Below are 27,338 nucleotides of genomic sequence, written 5' to 3'. Positions count from 1 at the left end.
GTGAATGGGCCTCCGGAACGGATCCCGTTTGCAACCAGAGGTACCACTGTACAGGCTCCAGCGGATTGAGCAGACGAGACCAAGAGTGGTTCCAGTGATCAAGAAGGGGGTTTCTGCACATGCTATAGAGGGACCTGGAAAGGTAGCCCTTCAAGAGAAGGAAAACTCTGATCCTAAACTTCCACTGGGAAAAGAAAAGGCAAAGGAGTAAACCCTACACAAATCCAGAGTGGAGTCCTTGTATTCCTCCTTCCAGCATCTCCTGCAGTCCTGCTGGTGCCAAGCATACTGCTTTCCTTTGGGCCCAAGGACCTCCATAGACACTGCCTAGAGAGGTCGCTTTGGTGCTGTTAACACAGCACCAAAAATCCCCAAACCCGTTTCCATGGGTGACTCTGAGTCAACTCCCTGGGATAGTTTATTGTTGCACAGTGTGTCTAAATTTATTGTTGTACATTGTTTTAATTGTCTGTTTTAACCATATTTGCACATCAGTTTCTAATACTGTGAGTGTCCTCTATTTCAGAGGCTTCTACTCTGCAGCCTCTTACAGTTGTTTTAACTGCGAGTCTTCTAGTTCTTAGGCTCTTACAGTTGTTTTAACTGAATGTTTTTATTTGTTTTTAGTTTTTAATCTGTTTTAATTATCAGGTTGTTTTTTTATCCACTTAATATTCTATTCTCTGACTGCTGGTCTATGACTGTAATAAACTGGTTGGTTGGTTGGTTGGTTGGTTGGTTGGTTGATTGATTAACACAGCGGTTTGACTTCATTCCCCGGAAGTGTACTCTCTCAACGCAGACAGATGCCAACAACAACGAACACATATAAATAAATAAGATAAATAAAATAAAATAAATCCTGCTGTTGGCACTGGAGATTTTTGGGCCTACCTGGGCAAGGGAGCAGATTGATTTGGGCTGTGTAATTTTCAACTTCTCTGCTCTTTCCTTGACTCGCCCAAAGTTCAGGCTGGTGCAGTTCATCATTTTCTCTCTGACTGCAAGCCAAGGCCCCCAGTCAGAGCAGTGTGTGAGCACAGCCTGTTAGGAAGCCAAGTAACAGCAGAAAAGGAGGAGGAGGAGAAGGGAAAACACTGCCCTGGCCAATCTGTTCCCCTCTTTCCTAAGCCATCTTTCTCTCTCTCTCCTCCTTCAGACTGCCAAGCACAGCTAAGCAGCACGCGAACAAGCCCCACTGGGAAGGGAGACAAATAACAGGGAGGAGAAGGGAATGCACTGCCAAGCTGCCACAGCCCTTTCTAGTGATGGGGGAGAAATATGACTTAATTCCCATGTAAAGGTGAATGTACCCATCCCGCACTTTCCAAAACAAGGTGCGAACCAAAATACAACCATCCTTTGAACTTCTCCGAATTTTGCAAAGAAGTTCTCTAGTCAAGTAATGTGTGGAAAAAAACACATATCTTAAAGTGTGCACATTGTGTGTGTGTAAATAACAGAGAAAAAAGTGTGTTAGGGAAGATTTTGCTTTGCAAAATTGTTTCCGCTGGGCAAGATTGCACACACGAAAAAGTGTATATTTGGAGAAATTTGCACTGAAATGCTGGTGAATTTTCATTATTACTTTTTTTTAATAAAAAAATTGCAAACTGATGTGGAAATGTGTAGAGCTGAAGTTAAGACTGAAAAAAAGAGAGAATCTAAAAGATGTGGCACAGAAAGAAAAAGAGATGGGGATAGAGGAGGGGGAAAGCAAGCTCTGGTACCAGTTCTTAAAGTTATAGTTATGAGATCCATTGGGGCTAGGAGCCATTCAAAGCCTTACTCTCCTGGCAGTTTCCTTTTCCTGCCCCACCACCTGGCTGGGAGGGAGGGAAAGGTGTCAAGCCTTGCTTGCAGCACTCAGACTTCACCGTCTGTCTGCTTATTCAGGTACCAGTCAGACACAGCCCTGCCTAGCTTCCCAGATCGCGTGGGGCTCACCTCCTGCCCACCATAGAAACAAGTAAGCAGTGAGGTCAGGGTTATATAAGGGGGTAGCGATGATGACAACATCCAAAAGCCAGAAGAAAGATCCAAAATGCAGAATGTATTGCGGCAGGGGAGGGGGAAAATTTGTGGGAGTGAATAATTTACATTGTTGTAAATAGTAGGTGTGACTTTTCTTCCGGCTCAGCGGTTCGCTAGATTTTTATCTCAATTCTCCCAGGCTCTTTTGTTGATGACATGGGTAAGAAACAGGACACCCCGGTGTTCTAAAAATAATTGGTGTAACTGATATTTATTTGATCCTTACATACTGCACACTTTATAGATACAGAATTCTGTAAAGATGCCCTTGGCTTTTATGGTATGTTTGTTTTCTCCGGTGCATGTAGCCGATAGGTAGCAGAAATAATGGTGGGGTAACTGGGGGTTTTACCAATCATGCAGCGCTCTGCTCTTCCCCAAACACACATTTATGTGCTATTGGCAGGGCAGGTCCAAGACATTTTGCCGCCTGAGGCAACAGACAAAACGGTTCACACACACCCCAAACCCATGTCCAAAAAAACAGGAGTTGAGTGTTCATCACTGGCAAATGGACAGTGTCTTCCACAACATTTGAGGGCAGCAGACTGGCTTAGGGAGTATAGAGCAGGCACACAGAGTTCTGTTCTCTCCCTGACCCTCAGAGTCTACCGCCTGAAGCGTTCACCTCACCCTGCCTAATGGTAGAGCCAGCCCTAGCCCTCTTAAGTACTGAGAAGCGGGGAAGGCTCTTTAATTTAAAGAGCGAGTTCACTAGAATGGTGGCTTGAAATACATTTCTTTGGCTGCCTTGATTTCATTGTGCTTGCCTTGGTGCACACTGCTGCTTGCCAGCAGAAGCAACTGGGAAGAGAGGAGTTCAGGGCAATTTTTAAAAAACCATTTTATAAGTTTTACTGTATGTCCTTGTTTCTCAATTTGATCCTTTTACATGGTTTTGTATGTTTTGTGGTATTTTATGTATTGTGAGCTGCTGTTATTTTTTACTGATTATAGATTAGTAATTCTTTATTGCAATTTATTTGTTTCCAGGCGTTTAATTTTAAACTTTAAAAATTATTGTTTGCTGGTGTTTAATTTTACTGATTACTATTAGATTTTAATGGATTATTGAAAATTGCTTTATTTGATACAAATCGTTTATTTTAAAGTTATTGTGACTTTTTAAATATTGGATCAGATTGTTACTATGAATGTTTGATGTTTTATTATGTTTTTATATGTGTTGGAGGCCACCCAGAGTGGCTGGGGCACCACAGTCAGGTGGGTGGGGTATAAATTTAAAAATATTATAATATTATTATTATTGTGATATTTTTAAAAATAATAAGAATTTTTTTAAGGAAGCTGCGTAGCAGGAGTGGCTAATCTGTGGCCCTCCAGAGATTAATGGATCACAGCTCCCATTGTCCCGAACTATTGACCTTGCCAGGGTGTTGAGCATGGAGTTCATCAAAGCTCTGGAGTCCAACATAGCTTGATGGTACGGCACATGAAGATCTCAGAGATCGGGCAGGGGTATAAGGGATCAGGTGATCCTTAAGCTGTTCTGGACCCAAGTTGTCAAGCGCCTTGCAAATTACAGCAAGCACCTTGAATTTGAACCGGCAACTGTATTGTGACGTTGTGTCTATTTGATTGCGCAGGGTTTTGAAAGTGTTCCTGTCACGGACTGTTCAGCGAATGCCATACATGACAGGCGGGCGCGTGATGAAGATGCTGGCTGTGATATTCCTGGTGGTGCTTTGGTTCCTAATAGGCTGGACTGCTGCCGTCTGCCAAAACCTGGAGCGAAACATTTCTCTCGTTGGCCAAGGACAAACCTCAGATCATCTGATCTTCAGCATGTGCCTGATAGACCGGTGGGATTATATGATGGCTATTGGTAAGTTGCCTTTGCTGCTGCTGTTTTGCTTTGGTCATTATTTTGCTTGTTTAAGACATTTATAACACACCTTTCCTTATAAAAAGCGTAATGATAAAATCACATCACAACCTGACAATTTAAATATATCAGTTACAAAAGCAATACACTGCAAACAATAACAGTGCTACATCCATAGAAGCTGTTCAGCAAATTAAAACAAATTCCTCCTGCATTTGTTCTTCACTCTCCAATCCTACAGTTTCTCTGTCTTTGTCTCTCATCTCCTGGCTTTTCCAGGCTCTTCCAGATCCTTTCTTCCAACCCCCCCTTTCCCAATGCTCACTCCTCAGTGTCCAGCCAGTACCTGACACTGAGTATACAATAATTTGTAATTTTTCAAAAAATTTTTTTAAAGAACCCTATGGTCTATTGGCTTCCAGATGTCAGCTCAAGCAGTGGAATGGAGCAAATAGCCAGTTTTCCAGACTTATGGCTCAGTTAATAGCTGCAAAAAAGGCTTGAAGTCAGATTTCAAACAGAAAGCTACTGAAAAGTTTCAGCTAGCAATTCAGAAACGAGCTCTCTAGGCAGGCTATGTGTTAGATTTAATTAGCAGTGCAATCTGTCATTGGGGTCAACTGACTGGGAGAAAGGTGACCTGAGTTGTAACTCTGCAGTTCCAGCCTCTCCCCGCTCAGCATGTTTTGCAAACATTACATGTGTTCTGTAATTGCCATGTAAATTTAGGGTTTGCTCCAGTGGCTTAGTAGTAGAGCCGAAAGCATTAATCAATTAATTGGTGCAATTATCCAATTACTGGCTTGAGAGTCAACTGAAAATGCATCTCTGATTAATTAGCAGGATCCAGCTGAGTTCTGTTCCCTACCACCACTGGGGCATGCCTGAGCCCAGTTGCAGCCTGGGTTAGCCTTTCAACTGCTGCAAGGATCCATTGAGGGGAAAAAGGTCATCAGGATTGTTCCTGCAGGATGGGTGGGTCTAGAGTTAGCAAGCTAAAGGCGGTGTTCTTATTTGATTGCATCTCATGTCAGCATCCCTTGCTGACAGAAGGCTCTTTGGTCCAGCAAAGGCTTCAGTCAGGAGATGAGGGAAGGACCCCCACTGAATATTTGAGGGAAGGGCTTTAGCTCAGTGGTAGAGCATCTGCCTCACCCTCAGAAGGTTCCAGGTTCAATCCTGGGCATCTCACAGGAAGGCTAGGAATGTCCCCTGCCTGAAACTCTGGAGAGCTTCTTTTGGTCAGTACAGTGGTACCTCGGGTTAACTACTTAATTAGTTCCGGAGGTCCCTTCTTAACCTGAAATTGTTCTTAACCTGAAGCACCACTTTAGCTAATGGGGCCTTCTGCTGCTGCCTCGCCGCCACCACTCGATTTCTGTTCTCATCCTGAAGCAAAGTTCTTAACCTGAAGCACTATTTCTGGGTTAGCGGAGTCTGTAACCTGAAGCGTATGTAACCTGAAGCGTATGTAACCCGAGGTACCACTGTATAAACAGTACTGAGCTAGATGAACCAATGGTCTGATTTATTATAAGGCAGCCTCCTACATTCCTTCCTTCAGCAGAGAGACGTCTTTTGGAGGCAGCCTGTTGATGGAGAGAAGGTGGTCCTCTGGGGTATAACGATGCCTGTAAGGCTGCACGAATTTTGAAACGAAAAGCAACGGCAAATTCCCAAATTCTAAACACGCAGCAATTGCAGGCATCTTAAACACAGCGAGGTAACGCCGCGGAAAGGGTCGGGTTTCACCTTTCTCCTCCCCACACCCCCTTTCTGTGTGTTGACACCTTTGCAAACCACTTGGAGGATTTCTTTACAGTTGTGCGATATGCAAAATATTGTGAAATGAATTAAATAACTAAATAAAGCACACGCTTAGGATCTGCAAAATTGCACTGCAAATTATTATGAGTAGTAAGGGTGCTACTGATTGCAGTCATTCATCACTTTCTACCAAAAAAGAAAAAAGGCTCAAAGGAACCTACAGATATGTAAATTTCAGTTTAAATATCCAAAGAATGTATCTAGGAATGGCAGAAAGGGAAGGAAGGAGTGATAATGGGCAGTTTGCGTTGCCATTCCGCCATGCTGAATTTCAGTTTGGCCAGTTAATCAATAAACTGGTGAACTGCATAATTAGATTGATGCAATCTCTGAGTGGCAGAAAACCAAACTGCTTTAAAAAGCCAAGCTGAAATATAAAGTCATTTGGAAAGGCAGCTCTGGAGAACAGCTGTGAGATTTGGTGTGCATGTTAAATGGCACCTTTATTATTTCATTTCTGTTGAATGCTGAAGACACATCTTTCCCCTGGGCTGCAACTGCTGCGATATATGTCTTCAGGACCCACCTTTATCCTTTCACTGTAATTTGCTTTCAACTGTTCCTAATACTCAATTTTATATTGCTGTAACCCACTGTGGGAGCAGATTGTGAAGGGCTGGTAATAAATTGAATAAACAATAGCCATAAAATAATAATAAGATTGTAATAGAGATAAAAGCAGTAGCTTACACAATGTATTTTTTTAAAATGTGCATGTTGATGATGATTTATAAAGGAACCAACATTTATGATTCACACATTTCATATGTCCCATGAGCTATTTCCTCCTCCTTAGACCAATATGTCTTCCAAATCTGTGCTCAAACTGAACATTTAATTGTGTTCCTTACTGTAGAAATGCCCAGCAAGAGATTCTAGGATGGTGTTTTTAAATGTGTGTTTATGCATACTGGTGTAAGAAGGAGTTGGGCTTTCCATGGCTTTCCATGACAGAACACATACAGCCGAAGTAGAAATTGTGGGGAAGGAGAGAGATGTTAAATACATCCATTTATGCCAATTTAATTACAGTTTAATGTTCAACTTCATATTGGAAGCCAAAATACTTATCTGCCTGACCAGGCAGGAAGAATCTCAGCCAGGCCAGAGCTAATGTAATACAATTTGCTTAGCTACTGAATTTCACACCCTGTTCCAATAAATATGTTGTTGTAGCAGTCCTCTGGTATCCTAAACAAGCATTTATGTGAATATCTAAGACAATTAATCTTTTAAATTTATATATTTGCAAAGATTCCAGAGGACAAGACTTTGTCAAGTGTAGGATGGGCAAATCTCTCAGTTTTGGTTCTCTCATTTTCTTCCCTATCTTCAATTCAGTTCTCCACATATCCTGAACAATTTGCATCCCCCCCCAAAAAAAGAACCCCACTCATGATAATTCATCAGCAGTTCAGGTTGAATTTCTCCCAATATACACATTTTTATGGCGTTTTGACTAAAATGCACACTTTTGCTTGCAATTATCCCAAACATAATGCATTTTTAAATTTTAAACTAATATATGCATTTTCAGGCACTTTCACCTCATAAATGCATTTTTGTCCACATTATTTGACTGGAGAGCTGCATTAAAAAAATCAGAAAAGGGTGAATTTCAAGCTGCTGTTTGGTTTCAGAAAGTGTGAATTTGATAGCTTCAGCTTTGAATGCTAACTGAAGCAGATTCCTCCCCCACAGTCCATGGCCCCAAGTCGTTCACTCAGTAAAGGTGAATTTCGGGTTCACTTTGGTTCAAGAAGTGTACATCAGATAGCTTCTCATTAAAAAGCAAGAGGCAACGAATTTCTTCCCCGGCCCTAACCTCTCTCTGCCTTCTGAAAGCCCCAGAAACTCACAAGGAGGAGGAGCTTCTGCCATGGCTATGTCCCATTCTCCTCCCCATCTATTCACTTATCTCTGCCCAGAATCAGCACTGTTTTCTTCCCTGTCAGCGTCCTTTTCAGGCCAGTGCTTGGAGTGCTGCCAAAAGGTGCTTTAAAAGACAGGGCCGCTTAAACATTGACCTGGGATTTGAGATCTGGCTTCAGTGTGTAATGTAGGGAATCATCACGCCCTGGGGAGTCCAAACAGAATGACCAGACTGAAAAGAAAACAGGGAGTTTCAGCAGATACACCCCGTTTTCTCATTTGGCAATTGGATCATAATACTGAGACAATGCCCTGTAGCACTGTTAAAGGTACAGGAGCCCTACAGTTATGCAACTATTAAAGGTACAGGGTACCCAACCAGCATGGCCAGTGTTCAAGGATGGCGGGAGTTGTGGCAACATCTGTAGAGCATTGCTTTAGCTACCCTTGCATTAGCAGGAGCTTACACCATGAGAGGTTGGAATGATTCTGTTGTTTCTCGCTGCAAAGTGTATCTTCCCCGTTCTGGCAGCTTGCCTGCCTGATGCCTCTCTTGCTTTTACATGCACTTTTCTTCATAAGGTCATCCTTTTTTCTTTTTTCTTTTTGCAAGAGACAAGAGGAAACCTTCATTTCCTGCCTTGCAGTTTGTATTGTTACCCAAAGGTTGCAGCTATGATTAATTGCATCGGAAGCAAAGCTTGGCTATGCTTCTGCAAGCTTCCCATCTCCTGATGGCGACATTTGTGCGGCATGCTTCGAATGGTGGTTCATACAAAGTGACCTGCTGCTTTTCGGAATTTTCTGACTGCAGAGCCAACACACACACACACACACACACACACACAGCACCTTTGCGTTGTTCATGTGCTAGCTTGTAAGGTGGGTTTGTGGGTGAGTAAATGGAAAAGAGATGCTACAAGCATTGAAGCATATTTTATGTTATTTAAGATTCACCCATTCCTTAAATATCATTCCTTAAATGATATTTTAAAATGAGAGCATTACCGTGACCAAACAGCGACACAATAGAAATAAACTAAGAGCAATACAACAGCTGGCGAAATTTTAGAAGGAAAACTGTCATGCATTTATAAGTTTGCATTGATAAGACTTGCACAAAGACCTTGAACAATCAGATGCATCCAAATGTCTGAGTTAAGAGGTGAGTTTTTACCTGGCACTCTAAGCCCAGTAATGTAGGGACCATCTATCCATGCCTTGGGGGTGGTGGTTTCCACAATCTGGGTACCACGGCATGACCCTGTTTCACCACACAATAGACAACATCCATCAGCAGAACAGGGTTCAGGACCTCCCCAGCTGATTCAAGGGTCCAGTCAACCTGTATAGGGCCAGGGGCACACTCCTTATAGGACTGTGTGCTCCCTGCATAGACTACTTCATACACAACCAAATTCGTTGTTTTCAGGGGTAGGGATGGACAAATCTCTCCATTTCATTTCCATTGTTCCAATCTTAAGTTCAATTCTCTTCATTTCTGCATCAGTTTGCTTCCCCCTTTTAAGTCTTTAGTGAAAAACTATCCTAATATAGATGCATTTTTGTGTGCAATTTTCCCAGATACACACATTTTTGCAAAGTGTTCTTTTCCCCTAATCGTAATGTTATTTTCGCTAATATGTGCATTTTTATCCACACACACATTTCTGTACATGAAATTTGGTAGAAGAACAGTAACTGCTCAACGTTTGGAAAAGTGCACATTCCGAACAATAGCAGCATTTCCTTTTGCATATCATTTGGGAAAGTGAAAATTACATAGGTTTATATTAAAATACAAAGAAAACCAAATTTCTACCCCACCCCTGCTCCAGGTGTGTAGAACCTTTGGCCCTCCAGATGTCACAGAATAAACCAGTCCTGGCAAGCATGGACAGTGTCCAGGGATGATGGGACTTGTAGTTCAGCATCATGTGGAGGGGCAAAGGTTCCACACACAATTTTCTGGCAGCCAGCAGCGTATACAAGATAGAAACTGTATCCTGTGTCAGATCTGTCCATATCCTGTTTTCAGATACAATGGTCATGGAAGAGTAGCATTGGGAGAACAATGACTTCATTTTTTAAAAAGTGGCAGCATAGGCAACTGGAATATTTGGGACATATTAGTTGGGTTCCATAAACTTGTGAAACTTCCAGGAGCCTAATTAGTTTTTTTTCTTTTTTTAATTCCCACTGAGTCACATACTTCATGGAAAACTGCTTTTGCAAGCAATGGCTGTTTCAGAAGCTATTTGAAATTTTGGCACAGGGGCCAGTTGTTCAAAGGTGGAAGGAAAAGTCAAACGTTCCACTGGGCAAACACAAGATCTTTTGTATTAGTGCCAAAATGTATTTGGAAGGAGTGTTTGTAAATATTGTGGCATTAGCATGCAAAAGACTCTTCCCCATTGATCTTTAAACATACTGCTTTCTGGTTTCATCAGGATAACTGTTATCTTTAAATGCCCATGTTCTTATTGTGTAATCAGAATTGCGGAATGCAGCTCCCACATTTAAAAGTGCAGTAAATTTTGGTAACATCTGCAGATTCCTCTATGCCAATTGTGGCATTAGTCTAGAGTTAATTATATGAACCTGATAACGCCCCCCCCCAACCCTCCAGCACAATTCTGCATGATACATTTAAACTGTGTAATTGGTGCTTTGGGTAATAAATTGTTTTCCAAGCAGAATGATATATTTGTTATTGCTAATTAAATAATTTTAATGTTAGGCGTAGCTGGGAGATGTATTATCGTAGTCTTCCTTGCATTGCGAAAGAATTCCATTTTTGTAGGATTCAAGATGTAATGCTAATTGGTTTCCTTCAGCTAAAACATCTCTACCTTTGAACTATAAACTGTTATAAACCTTATCTGAGTTCCACTGTATAAGCATAGAGCATGGGATCATGGCACTAAGGGCTATCTCAAAAACTTTGTGATTACAAATATTAATATATTTGGCATAGATTTACTGTTGTGGGGTCAGAATTTTACAAATATGCTGAAACACAGTTCAGTTTCAGAGTGTGGTTTCAGCAACATTTGCTGACTGGCACATTTGTGGAGATTCTACAACGTTGTGACTATGAAGGTTAAACTGCCACTATTTAACATTTATTTAGACCGAATTAGTAGATGGCTTGTACAGAATAGCTAAGTTCACACATAATGCTAAACTACAGTTTCTTGTTATGTGAAGATAACATTCTTGTGCTCCTCAGACTCCCATCTCCTCCAGTACAGGCACAAGGATCTTTTACCTCTGTTTTCAACCAGCTGTGGTTGGAGAGCCAGTGTGGTGTAGTGGTTAGAGTGGTGGACTCGTAATCTGGTGAACCGGGTTCGCGTCTCCGCTCCTCCACATGCAGCTGCTGGGTGACCTTGGGCTAGTCACACTTCTCTGAAGTCTCTTAGCCTCACCCACCTCACAGAGTGTTTGTTGTGGGGGAGGAAGGGAAAGGAGAATGTTAGCCGCTTTGAGACTCCTTCGGGTAGTGATAAAGCAGGATATCAAATCCAAACTCTTCTTATTATTATTATGTTTGAGCTGGGAATTGTGGATAGCGTCACCTATGGTTTGGTGTTACTAGCAAGATAATCAACTACAGTTGTCTCACTAATGACATAACAAGGAACTCAGAAGTTCCAAATATCCTCCAGTCAGCCATTCGAGAGGAGTAGAGGACATGGAAGAAGCCACATGAGTGCTGTTTGAGTATATCATATTGAACTATGGTTTAACATTACATTTGAACACAGCCAATATAGAGGCTGAACCGTAGCGGATTGGAATAGTGGTAGACACAGAACAGATATTAAGCAGAACCAGGGGTGGGGGCACGTAAGAAGCAAAACACATTTCAGGTTTGGATATAACAAGAAACAAGAAGTTTCCGATTTCTTGCTTGTGGCTGCGCTAGAGGAGGAGAGGGCATAGGAGAAGCACATGAGCCTGCAATTCAAGCATGCAACACTAAACGGTTGTTGAACCTTACATGTGAACCCAGCCAGTTCACATGTAACATTGTCACTTCCACAGGATTGTGACAGAACAAATACTAAGACAAACAAGTTTTTTTGTGGGTGGTCTTTTAAGAAGGAAAACATTTGTAGTTTGCAGGAAGGCGATAATTCTGCAGCTCAATTTTACTGAAGAAATGGGTTTTGGAGAGAGATATGAAGGAGAAAGTGTTGTTAAGCCGAACTCCTGGAGATGTTTTGTCTTGCAACCTCAGGCTGCAACAACTAATTGTTTAATTTATGTAAAATAGTTATGTTAAATTTAGAGCTGGAGGCACAAAGGAAAGAGTAAAGCAAGGAAATAGACATGAGCCTGTGCATATTCAGAAAGGTTCTGGTTTGGTTGCATGAAGTTGATGGTCGGGTTATCATTGAAGTATTGATTAGGGTTTTTAATAGGTTTATTGAATTTGTTGTTTTAACTATATTGTTGAATAATGTCCCCAATCTTAACTGATGAAGGACAGTTAATAAATCAAAGACAAGACAGAAAGACAGAAAGACAGACAGAAAGAAAGAAAGAGAGGAAAATATCTCACAGACCCTGCCATTTCTAAGGATTGATTGCCTTATTAAGGGATTTGTCCCTGAGGGGGGCAATCTGTGGCCCTACACATGATATTGAACATGGCCAATGCTTGGGGATGCTGGGAACTGTAGTCCAACCACATCTGGAGGGTCACAGGTCAGCTACCACTGTACTAGAGAAAACAAAAGCTTAATTTGCCCAAGGGTTCTTGAATAGAGGCATGTTTACAACAGAAGTTTTCATTTTTCCACATGCTAGTACAAGCCCTACCTCCTAGAACTCAGAGAGGAGATACTGGTATTTTTGCCAGTGTGATTTGCATATAAAGAGGAGAGAACATGAGGGGTAGGCTCTATTTTTTAAATAAAAAATGGTTATATTTTTTTGTTTGGCTGTTTTTACTGCAAGATTGCCCTGAAGTCGTTGTTCTCAAAGTGTGGTGTGGGCGTCACATAGGAGGCCTGGACATCTGCTGTGAGAGACATGAAGAAAGGCAGAAAGAGGGTGAAATAAAAAGGGAGGAAATAAAAAGAGAAGAACAAGTGGAAAAACAAATTCAGTGACATAATATTTGCCACATATATTGTCTTGGGGAACCTAATGATTAAAACAGCACACAAACTCTCCTGTGGTTCAGGACAGACAAACATTTCTTCACTATCAAACCAGATTCTTATTTTGCATACTGATGAAAACAAAATGCTGAACTCAACATCCCCATCCTAACCTTTTGGAGAGATTATTCATGAGGCTGAAACTTAAATGCTGTCAGTATCTTGTCTGTTCTGCCATGTAACAGTTTTTTTACAACAGACTCCGTGTGTGACAAGCTAAAATTTGTTATTCAGGAAATCAAAATTTAGCAAGTCTTCCACCCACTAACAGGTTGAATTCCCAAGTATTATTTCTCTGGGTCCAGAACAAATTTGTAGCATGGGCTCAATTTCCACACCGCATGGCCCCAATTCACCTGTTTCAAAAAACAAGAAAATTGATTAGTGTCTTTTAGCCTTTAGACATATTTGCTTTTGCTCCTTATATTTCATGTTGAGTGAAAGATTCTTGCATTGCATGGTGTTGGACTGGATGATGCCTGTGCTCCCTTTCAACCCTACAGATCTGTGATTGGCCTTTATAGCCTGACTAATGTATGTATATGAATTCCTAATGGTGACAGAGGCACTTTAGACCCTGTTTCTTGCCCCTGGGATCTAGGGTTAGCAGGCCCATTTTGAATTTTGAGAAAGTGCTGTCAGCACCAGTCACAAAATGGCTGCCATGGGGGCATGGCACTTCACAACATGGCTGTTATGTGGGGGTTGGGGAACAGCAGAACACAAAATTAGAGGGAGTATCTACATTTGTGATGGAGCTGTAAATCCCATCAACAGCATTGGTTCCCTGAACACTTGGTGCTGATGATTGTTATGGGGCTTGACCTTCCCTCCTATGTGCTCCTGTGTGGCACAAGAAATGCCCACAGGACTCAGGGAACTCTGGAGAGAGCATGCCACGTGCAGTTGTGTGCCTTTCTCTCTCCTGCAAACTCCAGGGTTTTTTGTACAAGCACTCTCTCTCCAAAAGAAGGGGCTGAGCCGGAATGCTGCTTGATCTGTTCCAACACTTAAGAGATCTTAGGAGAAATTCCAAGATCTATACACTCTGTGTAGTTTAAGGGATAGATATAGGAAGCAGCCTTTTACCAACCAATCAGTGTCTCTCCAGGTTTTTAGCCAGGGCATCTCCTAACCCCACATGGAACCGCCAGGGATTAGGACTGGGACATTCTGAATACAAAGCATGTGCTCTACCACTGAATTATGACTCTTTCTCATAGATATATTGCCCCCCTCATAGTAATTAGCTTGCAGCCTGGGCTCCTGCCCCCCCCCCCCAGTTCCCTAGAACCCTAGCAAAGTGCATACCCTCCAACACTTTCCCAATAAAAATAGAGACATCCTATTCAACAACAACAACAACAAAATTTATACCCCACCCATCTCACTGGGTTGCCTCAGCCACTCTGGGTCGCTCTGAATATATATAAAAACATAATACAACAGTAAACACTAAAAACTTCCCTATATAGGGCTGCCTTCAGATGTTTTCTAAAGATTTACTTATCTCCTTGGCTCGGGGGGTCGCATAACTTCATACCCTCCAACATTTCTCCGATGAAAACAGGGACATCCTAAGGAAAAGCGGGACATTCTGGGATCAAATCAGAAACAGGGATGGCTTCTGTAAATCCAGGTCTGTCCCTGGAAAATAGGGACACTTGGGGGGGGGTCTGAAAGTGTTCCCTTCAATTGGGCCCAAGTTAATTTAACATCAGATGTGATTGCAGACGTTAAGATAATGGAGCTCAGGTAAGCTAACGTATAGATAGTTCCATATTGTGAGGAGGGGAATGTGATGATATTGTGAACTGTAAAGTTTCTGATCTGTGAACAGGAGGAGAAGATGCAAGTATTTTTTCTCTCAGCGATAACAAGAAACTGTTAGCAAAATTCTGACTGGGGCAAGATCTATTAGATGCAGGGCTATTTTTTTCCAGCCAGAGCTCACCTCTCAGGTGGGCGCCATTGCCATTCTAAGAGAACAAGGGAGAATTCTTGGTGAGTTTTGGCACTTAGTTTCCCATAAAAATAGCACTGATCAGATGCCACTACTCAGCCTTGTCCCAGGCCAATGTACATAAAGAAGTGTTTGCAAAAATATCTGCTTATCAGCTGTGCTAGTCTTTTAACACATCTCCATGTTCTGTCAGATCCTGTATAGGTAGGCTGACTGCACGATGGGCAAAAAAACCCTTGAAGATGGTGCATTAACTCAGTCTTTTCCAGATTAATCACCCCGCACTTCTCCATCTGTTGTGTTTGTGTGTGAAGTAATGATTTTGTGCACCTGCGTCTAATGTTGGCATCAGCAAGTGTTGCTGTTCTGGGTCAACATCTTGGGTTGGCTGGGGTCAGTCAGCAGTGCAGGGACCCATGCTGTGGTGATGTGCTGGCAGGCCGTGTTTGTGCTACACTTTCATTTGCTGAACCAGTGAGTCAAAGGATCAGACTGCAAAGTATATTTGGGATCACAGCTTGAAAGGATTCTTCGGGGAATTCCAGCCTGGAGCTTTTAGACTTCAAGGACTGCTTGCTGCCAACAAGCCCAATTCCTTCCAAAATGCTACATATTTAGGTCACCAGCTTGCTCACCTAAGATACGGCCAATGCCAGGGAAACTGCGCTTTTATGCTAACAGATTTGTAATGAAAAATAGCTGCCAACAGAAAAACACCCTTTGCCTTCTCCCTGGAGAATAACTTTACTAACCCATGAAATGGATGTGATAAAATTGCCTGTGAAAGCTCATATCAGAATACACCTGTTAGGCTGAAGTCTAAGTATGCTTCTTACCAGTAGATAGTTGCAGTCTACAGGAGAGTTAGCCCTGAGTGCTCACTGGAAGGACAGATCGTGAAGCTGAGGCTCCAATACTTTGGCCAGCTCATGAGAAGAGAAGACTCCCTGGAAAAGACCCTGATGCTGGGAAAGATGGAGGGCACAAGGAGAAGGGGACGACAGAGGACGAGATGATTGGACAGTGTTCTCGAAGCTACCAGCATGAGTTTGACCAAACTGCGGGAGGCAGTGGAAGACAGGAGTGCCTGGCATGCTCTGGTCCATGGGTCACGGAGAGTTGGACACGACTAAACGACTAAACAACAACAACAGGAGAGTTTCTCTTAGAAGCCCACTCTGTAATAACTCAGAGCAGGGCTTTTAGTGCGGCTGCCCCTGCTCTCTGGGTCGAGATACAGCAGACATCCAATATCTGCACTTTCTGGAAATAAATGAAGATGTTTTTGTTCTGACTGGCTTTCCCAGCATGATAAATGGGTCTTTACCATGAGTAGCTATTTTGTTAGCGTTTCAGTCTTGTTTTAAATGTATTTAATAAATCATTTTAATTTCACCGGTGTCGTTTCCTTTTTAAACTTCTCTCTCCCTCTCCGTTGGTGATTGTTTTTAATTGTTAGCTGTTGCTTTTAATGCAGAAAAGTAAAAACATATGAATGAATATTAAATGAAATTAATAGATCAGCCTGATAGTTAACAACTCAACCGGGCACCATGGGTTACAAGAAATTCATTGCAGAGGGACCCTTTTTTACCTACACATTACATTTGGGATGGGGTGGAGGAGAGATCCATGTGCACCATCTTAAGCTCATTGGAGATGAGTAACTTTTCCGGCCTTATTTACAAAACAGATACAGTAGTGTACATTGATTCCATTAAGTGCATGGCACCTTCCCCTCCATTGGAATGAATGGGGGAGCTAGCACATGTAAGCTTGCAGGGACATTAGGTGATGTATCTACCATTCTTTTATCTGAAAGCATATTGGCACACGCATAAATTCCAGTCGTTGAATTTGTATATATATTCACACCAAGATACGAACTGATAATTTCAAGCTTGCTCTCTCATTTTTAATGTATAAATACTAATGTATTTCTTACGTTGTTTCTCTTGCAGCTGAATTTTTATTCCTCTTGTGGGGCGTTTATCTCTGCTATGCAGTGCGGACCGTGCCCTCGGCGTTTCACGAGCCACGTTATTTGGCTGTTGCGGTTCACATTGAGCTCATTATCTCTGCTATATTCCATGCAATTAGGCAAGTGAGCTGTAGCTTGGTTCTTAACTGTTTACTTTCAACATGGTACAATTTGAAATGGGTCATCAGGCTAAGATGCACATCAGAAAGCCCCCAAATGAAAGCGTTTCTCCTGCAAAGCACAGAGTTATTTAAAGACGTTCTCTTAGATGGCTGAAGAGATGAGCTTCCTATCTATTAATTAGGCAGGCAGGCTTTTCAGTACATGCATCAAAGGAAATGGTCTCTCAACAACATTTTATGCATTTATTATTTCCAAAAGCTGTGTACAACTATATAAATCTTAATTCAAGAAGCTTTAAAATGACACTTAAAATCCAGGGTTAAAAATAACCAAGAAAACTATCGGGCAGCAGGCAGTGGGACATGAAAATGTCTAGCTACCGTTGTCCCCTTTGGGATTGGTAGGGCAGAATCCTGGGAGGCCAACAGTAGGTGGTGCTAGAGCCTGTGTAGGTAGAGCCAACTCTTTATAGCTTTGTCCTCATTCTCCTGCTGAGTTCTGCAAAGGCAAAACAGAGACTAAAGAGGAGGAAGGGAACAGCAAGTGCCACTCCCTTTAAGGCAGGCAGGTAGCAGGTGGCAGTTGACTGAGAGCAGACTGAGGGTGGCGGGGCAGTGCCCTGTTTGCCCCAATGGACCAGTCTCCTCTTGCTGCTAGTCCCATTTGAAACCATGCATAGAAATCTAAGTCTAGGCATCAACGTTGAAAAGAAACCAGGGAGGTAGCTCCCTAGTCATGCAGCCTTACAAAATCCCTACAGAGGCAGAATTGAAATCTGTCAAAAGCCTAGCAGAATAATAATTTCAAAAAGCATCTTACCTACCTGCTTCAGGCTGACTTCCTCAGGAAGAGTTCCATAACTTGGGGGGGGGGGCACCACTGAGAAGGCACTGGCCCACTTCCCCCCCCAGCCATACCTCTGTTTGATGGGCAGGCCTTTCAAACTGTGTGTAGAGGGCTATTGGTTTCATTTGTTATTATGGTACATATTTTTGTGTTTGTATATGGTAAACCACCCCGTGCTCTTCAGGTGAAGTGTGGTATAGAAATTTAAATAATGGTGGTGGTGGTGGAGGAGGAGGAGGAGGAGGAAGCAGTTCTTCCAGCAATCCTGGTCCCAAGCCATTTAAGTTAATATAAACTGGGCTCAGAAACAAAATGGAAGCCAGGGCAATTGAAAGAGGATTAGTGTGATATGATCCAAAAGATAAGTGCCTGTTAAGTACTTTGCCTGGTGCTTTTTGCTCCAGCTGCAGCTTCTGCTTACTCTTCAAGGGAAGTGCCCTTGAAGAATGCTTTGCAATAATTTGGTCTGGCTATGTGACCAAGGCGTGTGTCATAATGACCAGCACCCTCTGGCATCAGTGTCAGGTGCTCTGCACCCTCTACGATGCTCCAGTCACAGATCTCCAAGGCTCTGGCTTACAGAGCAGTAGCAGGCAGGTAGGAGGCCACCACCATTTTAAATTGCCCACAATGCCCCACAAGGGACTCTAGATTCCAGCGCACGGTCTGAAGGCACATGAGAGCACCACTTTGGTGAAGTTGGCTAGCACCCTGGATGGATGACTATCTGGCAGCCACATGTACACCCCCCGTGGGTCCCGTAATATAGGGCAGGATATAATTGTGTAAGGAAATGAACAATGGATAGATGAGTGGGTAGTTCACATCCACCCACTGCAAGAGGGTATTAGTAGTGCTGTGGTCCTCCAATGGTAGCCCCACCAATGCCAGAGGGATTCCACCACAGTGTGCTTTGTCAAGAATCCTCCCGCTTAGAGCCATCCCTGCAAGTTTTCACTTTATTGCAAATGGCATGTTGGGGTGGCTTTCCATATATAATGGGGCTCATGCACATGAACCCTGCATGCGCATTGGTGCTCTGATGTGCACACAAGGAGCCTGTGGATCAGAGGATGTGTGCTGAGGGAGAGACAGGCAACAGTGCCATATTCAATCACGTAGTGCATTGTTATATTCGGGTTTTTGCTCTATAAGAGTCGTCAGGAATATTAAGGATCTAGCATTTAATGTGTGGGGGGGGAGGAAAGTGGAGGAAGATGCTTTTGCCAACCCTGTGGATTCTATTTTTAGGTTCAGTCTTGCCTCAAGACTTCAGTCTGATTGGATGCTGATGTTGTTCTTTGCGCACACACACTTGACTGTGACAGTCACCGTTGGGTTACTTCTGATCCCGAAGGTATTCTTTCTCTACTCTTTTTCCCATGTCAGAACTCAGGGACAGATTCACAGTGTGCAGGAGATCTCTTACTGGGTCTCTTCATGTTTGGGGTTTGTTTGGTTTTTTTAGATTTTGCAGAGGGTTCTAAATTAGATTGGAATGTCAACCTTTCCTCTCTCCCGTTTCCACAATCTAAATTGCTTCTCTGAGCTCCATGGCTGGGCGTAAGAGAGAGGCACCCCCTCAGTGCCACTGCCCTGACCTAATTTGGATACCTCAAGGCAGCTTTAGAAACATCAGGAGTTCTCATCACAGATCTTTCGCCTAACATGCATCTTAGCCCTCTGATAGATCAATATAACTTGGTGGCAACTGTTGTTAGGAAATAGCCTGAGAAATCTCATGTTTTGAGGAGACCTCTAAATATGTATTTCTCTCCAGAACTGCAAAGTATCATGCAGTTGCTCCCGGTAAGTATCTTTCCATACCAGGGATGGTGAACCAGTGGTCCTCCAAATGGACTCCAACTCCCCATCAGTCCCAGCCAGCAGAGCTGATGCTCAGGGATGATGTTGGGGGGATGATGAGCAGGGATAATAGAAACTAGAGTTCAGCAACAGCTGGAGGACCACAGGTTCCCCAACCCTGTTCTATATGACGCTAGCAGGGCAAAGGTTTCTATGCACATATGAAGGCTATGCACATACTTTAAAAGAACAACAAAAAAAGTTGAATATTCAGGGGGAGGCGTGCATGACAGCCACAACGGAAGAGCCAATTGTAGTATCCAGGAATGTCAAACTAAAGAACAGGGGCATGTTCTTTGATCTTACTTGTTATATTGACCAGGGCATTCGTTTTGACATCTCACATATGTTTTCAGTTTTCCCGTTCAAGCAATAACCCAAGAGATGACATAGCTACTGAGGCTTATGAAGATGAACTCGACATGGGAAGATCTGGATCTTACCTGAACAGCAGTATCAATTCAGCTTGGAGCGAGCATAGCTTGGATCCAGAAGATATTAGGGTACACGCCAACCTTGTGAATTTTCTCTCTGTGGGTGTTTTTTTAAAAGCCAGGTGGGAAATCTTCGGTAATAAGATGAAATAAATAAATGATGAAAATGATGGCCTGCTCAGTCCTAATAAAATCTTTGGCATGGTAAATTCAGTCTGACATAAGCAGCCTCTCTGATTGCTGTAGAGTTACTGCAGACTGTTAAAACTGAAGAATCCAATACAGGGACAACTTAGTTTCTTGCCCGAATAGATTCTTCCAATTCTTCCAATGGCTTCAGGTTACTCTCACCTGGGTTTCTCTTATTGTTGTATGTTAAATTCAGTGAAATGTAACTGAAATGATGGCCATTTTGTGCTGCTCTTTGGTTGTCTTCTGCATGTGTAACTCAGTCCAGTTGGAACTCTGTGTGCAAGTGGGGAAAGGGCTCTGTACACATTTTTTTTCCTGGGCTCATTCAATTCTGCTGATCATCTGTTGAGGAGGAAGGAAATGAGAATAGAGGGCTGGATTCAGTCCTCCTTTTTATGCTGTCTGAAAGCAGAAGATTTGCTGAATTTGACCCAATCTGATTGGATCTTCATGCAAGTACAGCTACTATATCAGGTTTCAACTCAGGGAAATGTACACCTGGGTCCCTATCGGTCCATGTGTTTCCTTTTATTGATCCCTAGGCCCCTCAGGTTAAGAAAAGCTATACTACATTTATTTTGACTGATAAGTATTGTCGTCTGATTTACAGGATGAATTGAAGAAGCTGTATGCCCAGCTGGAGATTTATAAGAGGAAAAAGATGATCACCAACAATCCACACCTGCAGAAGAAGAGGTGTTCCAAAAAGGGTTTGGGTCGTTCAATCATGCGAAGAATTACGGAGATCCCTGAGACAGTCACCAGGCAGTGCTCCCGGGAGGAAAAGGACTTTCTGGAGCATGGGGTTTCCAAGAATACTCCTGCGACAAAGAAGAACCCACCGGATTCTGGGGGACACATCAAACCGAAGGAAGAGTCCTTGAGGAACCGAGTCTTCTCGTTGAAGAAGTCTCACAGCACTTACGACCACGTCCGGGAGCCAGCCGCAGAGCCTAACAGCTTAACAACAGAAAGCGTGGAGGTCATCACAGCTACTGAGAATTCCTTGCTGGATTCTGCCCCTGGGAAAAAGACCGCAGACAAAACTGAAGCAATGTCCACTGAAAACGTCCCTTTGGTGTGCAAATCCGTGAGCGCTCACAATTTAAGCGCAGATAAGAAACCCCTTCACCCCAGAACGTCAGTGTTGCAGAAATCGCTCAGTGTTATTGCCAGTGCCAAGGAGAAAACGCTGGGGCTGGCCGGGAAGATGCAAAGCGAAGAGGGCGGCAAGTCGCACAAGTCTCAACAGAAGGGCAAAGAGGGGGGCAAGAAGCACTCGGGCGTCGATAAAAGCGAGCATAAGGAATCGCACCGGAAAAGCTCTGCCCATGCAGACGAGGCGAAGAAGACCCATAAATCTGGGATAATGAAGCAACAAAAGTCCACTCAGCCAGCTGGGAACCCTGAGGCAGCAGCAGCAGATAAGACCCTGCCAAAGGGCAAAGTTGACATAGGAGAAGTTTGCCCTTGGGAAGTCTATGACCAGAGTCCGGGGTCTGGGCTTTCTGATTCTAAAGCTCAAAAGCACGTCTCCATTGCTTCCTCTGAATCAGAGAAGCAACCCTCTTCCCAGGCCAAGGGCAAAATGCCCCAGAAGACTGCGGAAGGCAATCAGCTCCCCAATCAAAAGAGCACAGATAGATGTGAAGTGTGCCCTTGGGAGACCCAAGAAGAACAACTGCCGAGTATGAAAGCTCAGCGGGATGTTCCTGGGATAAAGGGCGAGAATGCTAATAAACAGTGTGCCCCCAGCGTTTCTGCTGGAGAGCCCAAGGAACTGCTCCAAAAGACAACAGCACAAACCACAGATACCAATAAACTGGGAGGCCAGGCAAAAAATTCCTCCTCCTCTCCAGTGGGGAATGCTCTTCCCTCTGATTCTGCCAGGCCGGCAGCTAGTAACTCACAGCAACCTTTAAGGTCACGTGTGGAAATCTGCCCTTGGGAGTACGAGGCGCCAGAGTTACCCAAAGGGGAGAAAAGTATAGCTTTATCGAACGCTACCAGTTTAAGCTCGAATAAAACGGCGGTGCATCCGAAATAAAGAGGGCTTCTTAGACTGTTGGGAAGAGAAGCGAACACCTGAATGAGAAAGGGCTGAAAAGAAGGAGGGGGGGGAAGGTCCTGAGGATCTGGAAATTCCAAAGGAGCATCACTTAAGCAGGCGGCGAGCACCTTGAATACGTAGGAACTAGGCAAAGTGAATTGTCTCTTGTTTGTTTGTTTATTGTTGAGTGCCAACGGGGTTATCAGTGCGATCCAGAATATGAGGAACTGTGGCCCTTCCCTGTCCCCCCAAAAAGAGTTTACATTCCAAATGAGTGAAAACATGCCTTTAGAAATAATTTATTTTTTTTGTAATAATGTGTGGGGTTGGTAAGTAAGCGACATCAGAGTAATGAAGATCAAATGCAATTATTCCTAAAGGCCCTGTAGTGGCATAACGTGGGTTACAAATTCATTAAATGTCATAAAATCTAATGGAGTTGTTCCGAAAGGCCTCGGATCAGATGTAAGATACCACCGAGACTCGAAGCAAATGGATGCAGAGATAAAAATTGTGTGCTGTGGGAGCAACTCCAGAAACGAATACGAAACAAAGAAAATCATGACTTTTCACTTTCATGGGATCATAGAATTGCAGAGTTGGAACCCAACCCCCTCCTTATCTCTGCCCTTGATAGCACTGCTAACAACGCATCCCCCTCCCCAATTATATTTTTATATGATTGCTCTCATTTTTCTTATAAATGTATGTACTCTGTGTCTCATATTTAAGCATTCCAGTTTGTATAATGTTTGCAAATAACTTTGATATGATTATGTGACACAACACATTTATGCAATCTGCAGGTAAAATCGAATGTGTGCAATTTTGAAAGCAAAACTTGCTCTAGAAATTGGTTGATTTCTAGGACTTACAGCAAAGCTCCCACAGGCTCGTTGAAGCTGTAAGAAAACACACTGGGGATTTTATTTGGCTGTTTTTTTGGTTTTTTTTTGGTCGTGGTTTATATTGTGGGCTTGTTGTTTCTCTCTGTTATTTCCGATTATGATTTGATGCTGTACGATTCAGGGTTTTTATACGAGGTACGTTCCGTCTCTTGCACTTGTCCGTTGATGATCTTTACTAGCGGAAGCCGTCACCTTAGGGAGTTGCACAGCTTGGTAAATAATCGTAATGATATTTATTGTTTCTGTAGCGCTTAGAAAGCAAGCACTGTTTAAAAATAAATTTGAGGACAATATTTCTTAGAAAACTGGCAAAATGTTATTTATCATTCCAGAAACACTACTTTAATAATTCTTCATCAGAATCTTGCTCTGTACTTTACATTGAGCCAGTTGAAAGAAAACGGGGAAATGTAGAAGACGTCTTCTGCAGGGTGGGAATTCTGGAATGCTGTCTGAATTCATGTTTCAGGAGAGGAATTAGGCCTTGTTCATCATACTGTTAAATTTGAGAGAATCAGAAAGTGAGGAACCTTCCTGCCCTGCACCTATTAAGTGAATGACAGGACAAAGAAAACAGCCCCCATTTGTTAATATCCTGCAAAGCACTTGTACAGCCAGATCCTATGCATGTTTACTCAGAAATAAGCAACGCTGAGTTCAGTGGGGTTTACTTTCCAGGTAAATGTGCAGATTATGGATTGCAGCCTTAATCTGCAAGGTGTTTTTGTGATCATTAATTGTTCTATAGCACTTTTACCAAATTAGGTTATGATATCATTTCTCTCCATGACCCACCCACCTACTGACCACGGTTGCCAGCTCCTGTCCGGAAGACCGCGATGGTTGCTTTAATGACTCCAGCTCAGTAAAACAGCATTTGGGAAGAGTACCTCCACCCCAACAGTGCAATGGTCCAGTTCCTTGTCTTTTGCTCCTGATGCAAGCAGGACTCCAGTTTTGCCTTAGACTAGAGCATGTAGGGGAATCAGCTGAGTGGAGGGCTGAGCACTGAGATGTATGCAAGTCCCTGCTCCTAATCACTGTCTGTCTCTGTAGCAAGGGGGGGGACCGGTTTCTCTCTGGATGGAATTGGGCTCTCAGCTGCCACTGGCAATGAATGCTGTGAGTTGGAGTCCCGCAACATCTGTAGGGCCACAGGTTTCACATCTGTACTCTGCGTATTACAGACATGGCCTCCACAATTGCCCCAGCAGTGGGACGTTTTAGGGGTGGCACTGCCAGGTTTGGATGGGAGAGCATTGGGGAGTTAAGAACTTTCAAGTATATAAAGCAGAGCCTCAGTAGGAGCAAAAAAGCAGTCCTACTTGGCTGCACCAGGGAGCAATGTGGGCAACTTCCACTCCCACCGAAGACTGCTATGGCACTTCCAGACAACTCTAGCTAGACATTTTTCATGTCCCTCTCTCTCTGCTCTGTGTCTTCAGCGCACATAGTTGTTCATCTGCCTCCTCCCTTTAGCTGGAGAAATGACATATTCTAAAAACTCTGATGGGTATCTCATACAAATCCACAGAGGGAATTCCTCGCCTATCGGGACAGTGTGTCCTAACTATTAGCTCTCTCTGATGGAATGTGGGAAATATAATTATGGGCTTTCATTAAAGAGCTTTCTGCCCAACGAAAGGCAGCTCAGGGCAGCAGCCATAGCATTACAAGGGGCACAGTGCTGCCACCACTCCCTATCACTTTGCTGCTACTTCCTTGCAAGGTTCCTTGCATTGCACATGATATTGTTGCTCTTGAACACTGCCCAGCCCCGTATATCCAAGACTCAGTGATGTGAGCCAGGAATGGAGTGAAGTGTCACACATCACACATTGCGTCATTATGAGGAAGTGGTGGAAAGTGACCAAGAGTAATGATGGTCAACTCTGAGTCTCTCATGTTGTCTCTTTGAGTTGATGTCTAACTTGGAGCAGTTGAAGCAACCACCACGATATCTGAGTCAGGAGATGGCTACCCTGCTCATAACATACCAAATATTGATATATATATAGAGAGAGAGAAATCTATGCACTAGCCAATGCTGGCTTTTAAGCCGTATCTCATTCATCTTCAGTACACCAGGTGAAGTTGGTGGCATTTTTGTAAGCTGAGAGTGTGATCTGAAAGCATATGATGCAGTTCTACTGCTGAAGCTAAACAGGTCTGGTCATGGAAGCTACCTGGATGGGAGATAACCACTTGTAGGACACTCTGAGCTTTGGATGAAGAGCAGTGCATAATTTTTTTTAAAAAGCAAGCACTTTTTAATCTCCCTTCTACCAGTGATGGTTGAGAGATAGTCGTTCACCTAAAGCTATCATTCATTTCTAGCTGAGCAAAAATTTGAACCTAGTTTCAAGGGATCCCAAGGATGAACTATGCACTAGTCCAGCCAAGATGTGGACAATTGCTGAAGGCTGTGTCTATAACAGTCCCAGCTGAAGCCAATGGTGTCTTTGATGGGCAAAAATGAATAAATCTTTGTTAAGGATGTCATGGAATTTTGGATAACACAGAGGCTGAAGACTAAACAGTAGCAGTTCAGCCTCTTAAATATAGCCCTAGGTTATAGTCTACATCTCCACCTAGGTACCAAAATGCCCCATGAGTTTAATTTATTGGGTGCCTGCCTCCTGGTGTGTGCACCATGTGTGTTCTCAAAGGAACACATGGATCTCTTGCATGCACAGAGGTCTCAATATATCCCCTTTAAATGAAGCTGTCATTCACATAAAGGCATATGAACGCAGATCAACCCCCTTTATTGAAATGAATGGAGACGCCATTCTGGCCTGGATAACTTCATGCATGCATGAAGACATGGTGGTGACTCTTAACTCCCACCATATTGAATCTTCTGAATAAAGTGGTGGGCACACCACTTTAGAATCCCAGATAGCATATGAAGACAATTCATCTCACTGAGATGAGCTCTGTACTATGTAAGGATATGTGCAGTATCTTCTTCTGCACTATGTAAGGATGATGGGGACGGTGTCAGACAGGATAGGCAACCAGCCACATGTGATCTGCATCCACATTGGGGGGTGGGGGTGGTTAGGATGCTTTATCTGCATGTAGTGCTGGGATGGGGAACCTTTGTTCCTCCTGAAGTTGCTGGACTCCAACTCCCATCAAGATGGCTGGTGATCAGAGACAATGGACGTTGGAGTCCAACATCTGGAGGACCACAGGCTTCCCATCCCCAGTGTAGTTAGTGGCTTTTACTGCCAAGGTACATCAAAGGAGGAAAACACCTGGAACTGCCCTCCCCATCTATATTCAAATTCTTGGCAGGTTTTTATGTGGGACAGCAGCCAAGGATCCCATTGGGAGCCTAAGGCAGTTCCTGGACCACAGCACATATCTCAAGAAGGAAATGCTGGGCCGGGGCGGGGGGGAGAGAATTTAACAACAACAGGAATGCAATTGAACTGCCTTCAGAAGTCCGTATATTTTGTCTTTCCAAAATCTGTCAGGAACCGTTTTCTAAAAAGCAAAAACAAATGTATTTTTCTTAAATCAAGAAAATAGATATAATATATTTACAATATATCGTATAAAAATATTTAATGATTCAGAAAAGTTAAAGCTGTAGAAGTAAAGAATTTTGACTCCCCTAAGAAAGATTCAGACTGAGAAAGAGGAAAGTTCTGGTGTATCTTACTGGTATAGGGAAGGTGTGGGGACAAAGAAAGAAAATAAAGTTGTACAGGTTGGCATTATCCTTCTCCACCCCATAATACTCAATCTAAGGTTCAAACTCGGATATGCCCTTGCATGTATGTACGTGTATGCCTTTAATTGTCACAAAATGGCTTTCTCCAGTAGAGAACTTAAACAGAATGATGGGAATTTTGGGGAGGAAGGGGAATGGTTGTTTTGTTCCCTTTTTCGACATGGTAATGGAAAGCAGGGACTCTCTCCACTGTGAAAGGCAAAGAGGCACTTTCTCAGTATGGGACCTAATGTGAAAAGCCATTTGAGAGTTCACAACCTCTTCCTGCAAGACCTTTTGCTGACCTGCCCCTTTGGGTGCACTGAAACAGGCTAGGAATAGTGGTAAAAGCAAGAGGCACGTAATATTGAACACCATTCTCTTTGTCTCTTTAAAGGAGAGGTCTTCCTCCATTCCATTCCCTTGGTGTTCTTCTGCTCATTGAATCTTGTGTTCAAATTCTCCCGAGTCCTGGTTTAACTAGGATAATTTCTCAAA

At 43.1% G+C, this 27,338-nt stretch overlaps 1 protein-coding gene across 1 annotated transcript in view; it reads left to right on the top strand.

The window, feature by feature from the left end:
- GPR158 (G protein-coupled receptor 158) overlaps positions 1 to 24,222 on the top strand; it is a 115,442-nt gene extending 91,220 nt beyond the window's left edge. The window contains exons 7-11 of the mRNA XM_053409878.1: positions 3,642 to 3,880; positions 16,678 to 16,816; positions 18,918 to 19,023; positions 19,889 to 20,035; positions 20,769 to 24,222. Coding sequence (XP_053265853.1) covers positions 3,642 to 3,880; positions 16,678 to 16,816; positions 18,918 to 19,023; positions 19,889 to 20,035; positions 20,769 to 22,205 — 2,068 coding nt within the window. The 3' untranslated portion in view covers positions 22,206 to 24,222. The remainder of the gene's footprint in view (positions 1 to 3,641; positions 3,881 to 16,677; positions 16,817 to 18,917; positions 19,024 to 19,888; positions 20,036 to 20,768) is intronic.
- Positions 24,223 to 27,338: the final 3,116 nt, after the last annotated feature.

This window comes from Podarcis raffonei, chromosome 12 (assembly GCF_027172205.1).
Source record: "Podarcis raffonei isolate rPodRaf1 chromosome 12, rPodRaf1.pri, whole genome shotgun sequence".
Classification (NCBI taxonomy): domain Eukaryota; kingdom Metazoa; phylum Chordata; class Lepidosauria; order Squamata; family Lacertidae; genus Podarcis; species Podarcis raffonei.
This window is presented reverse-complemented; position numbering and strand designations above follow the sequence as displayed.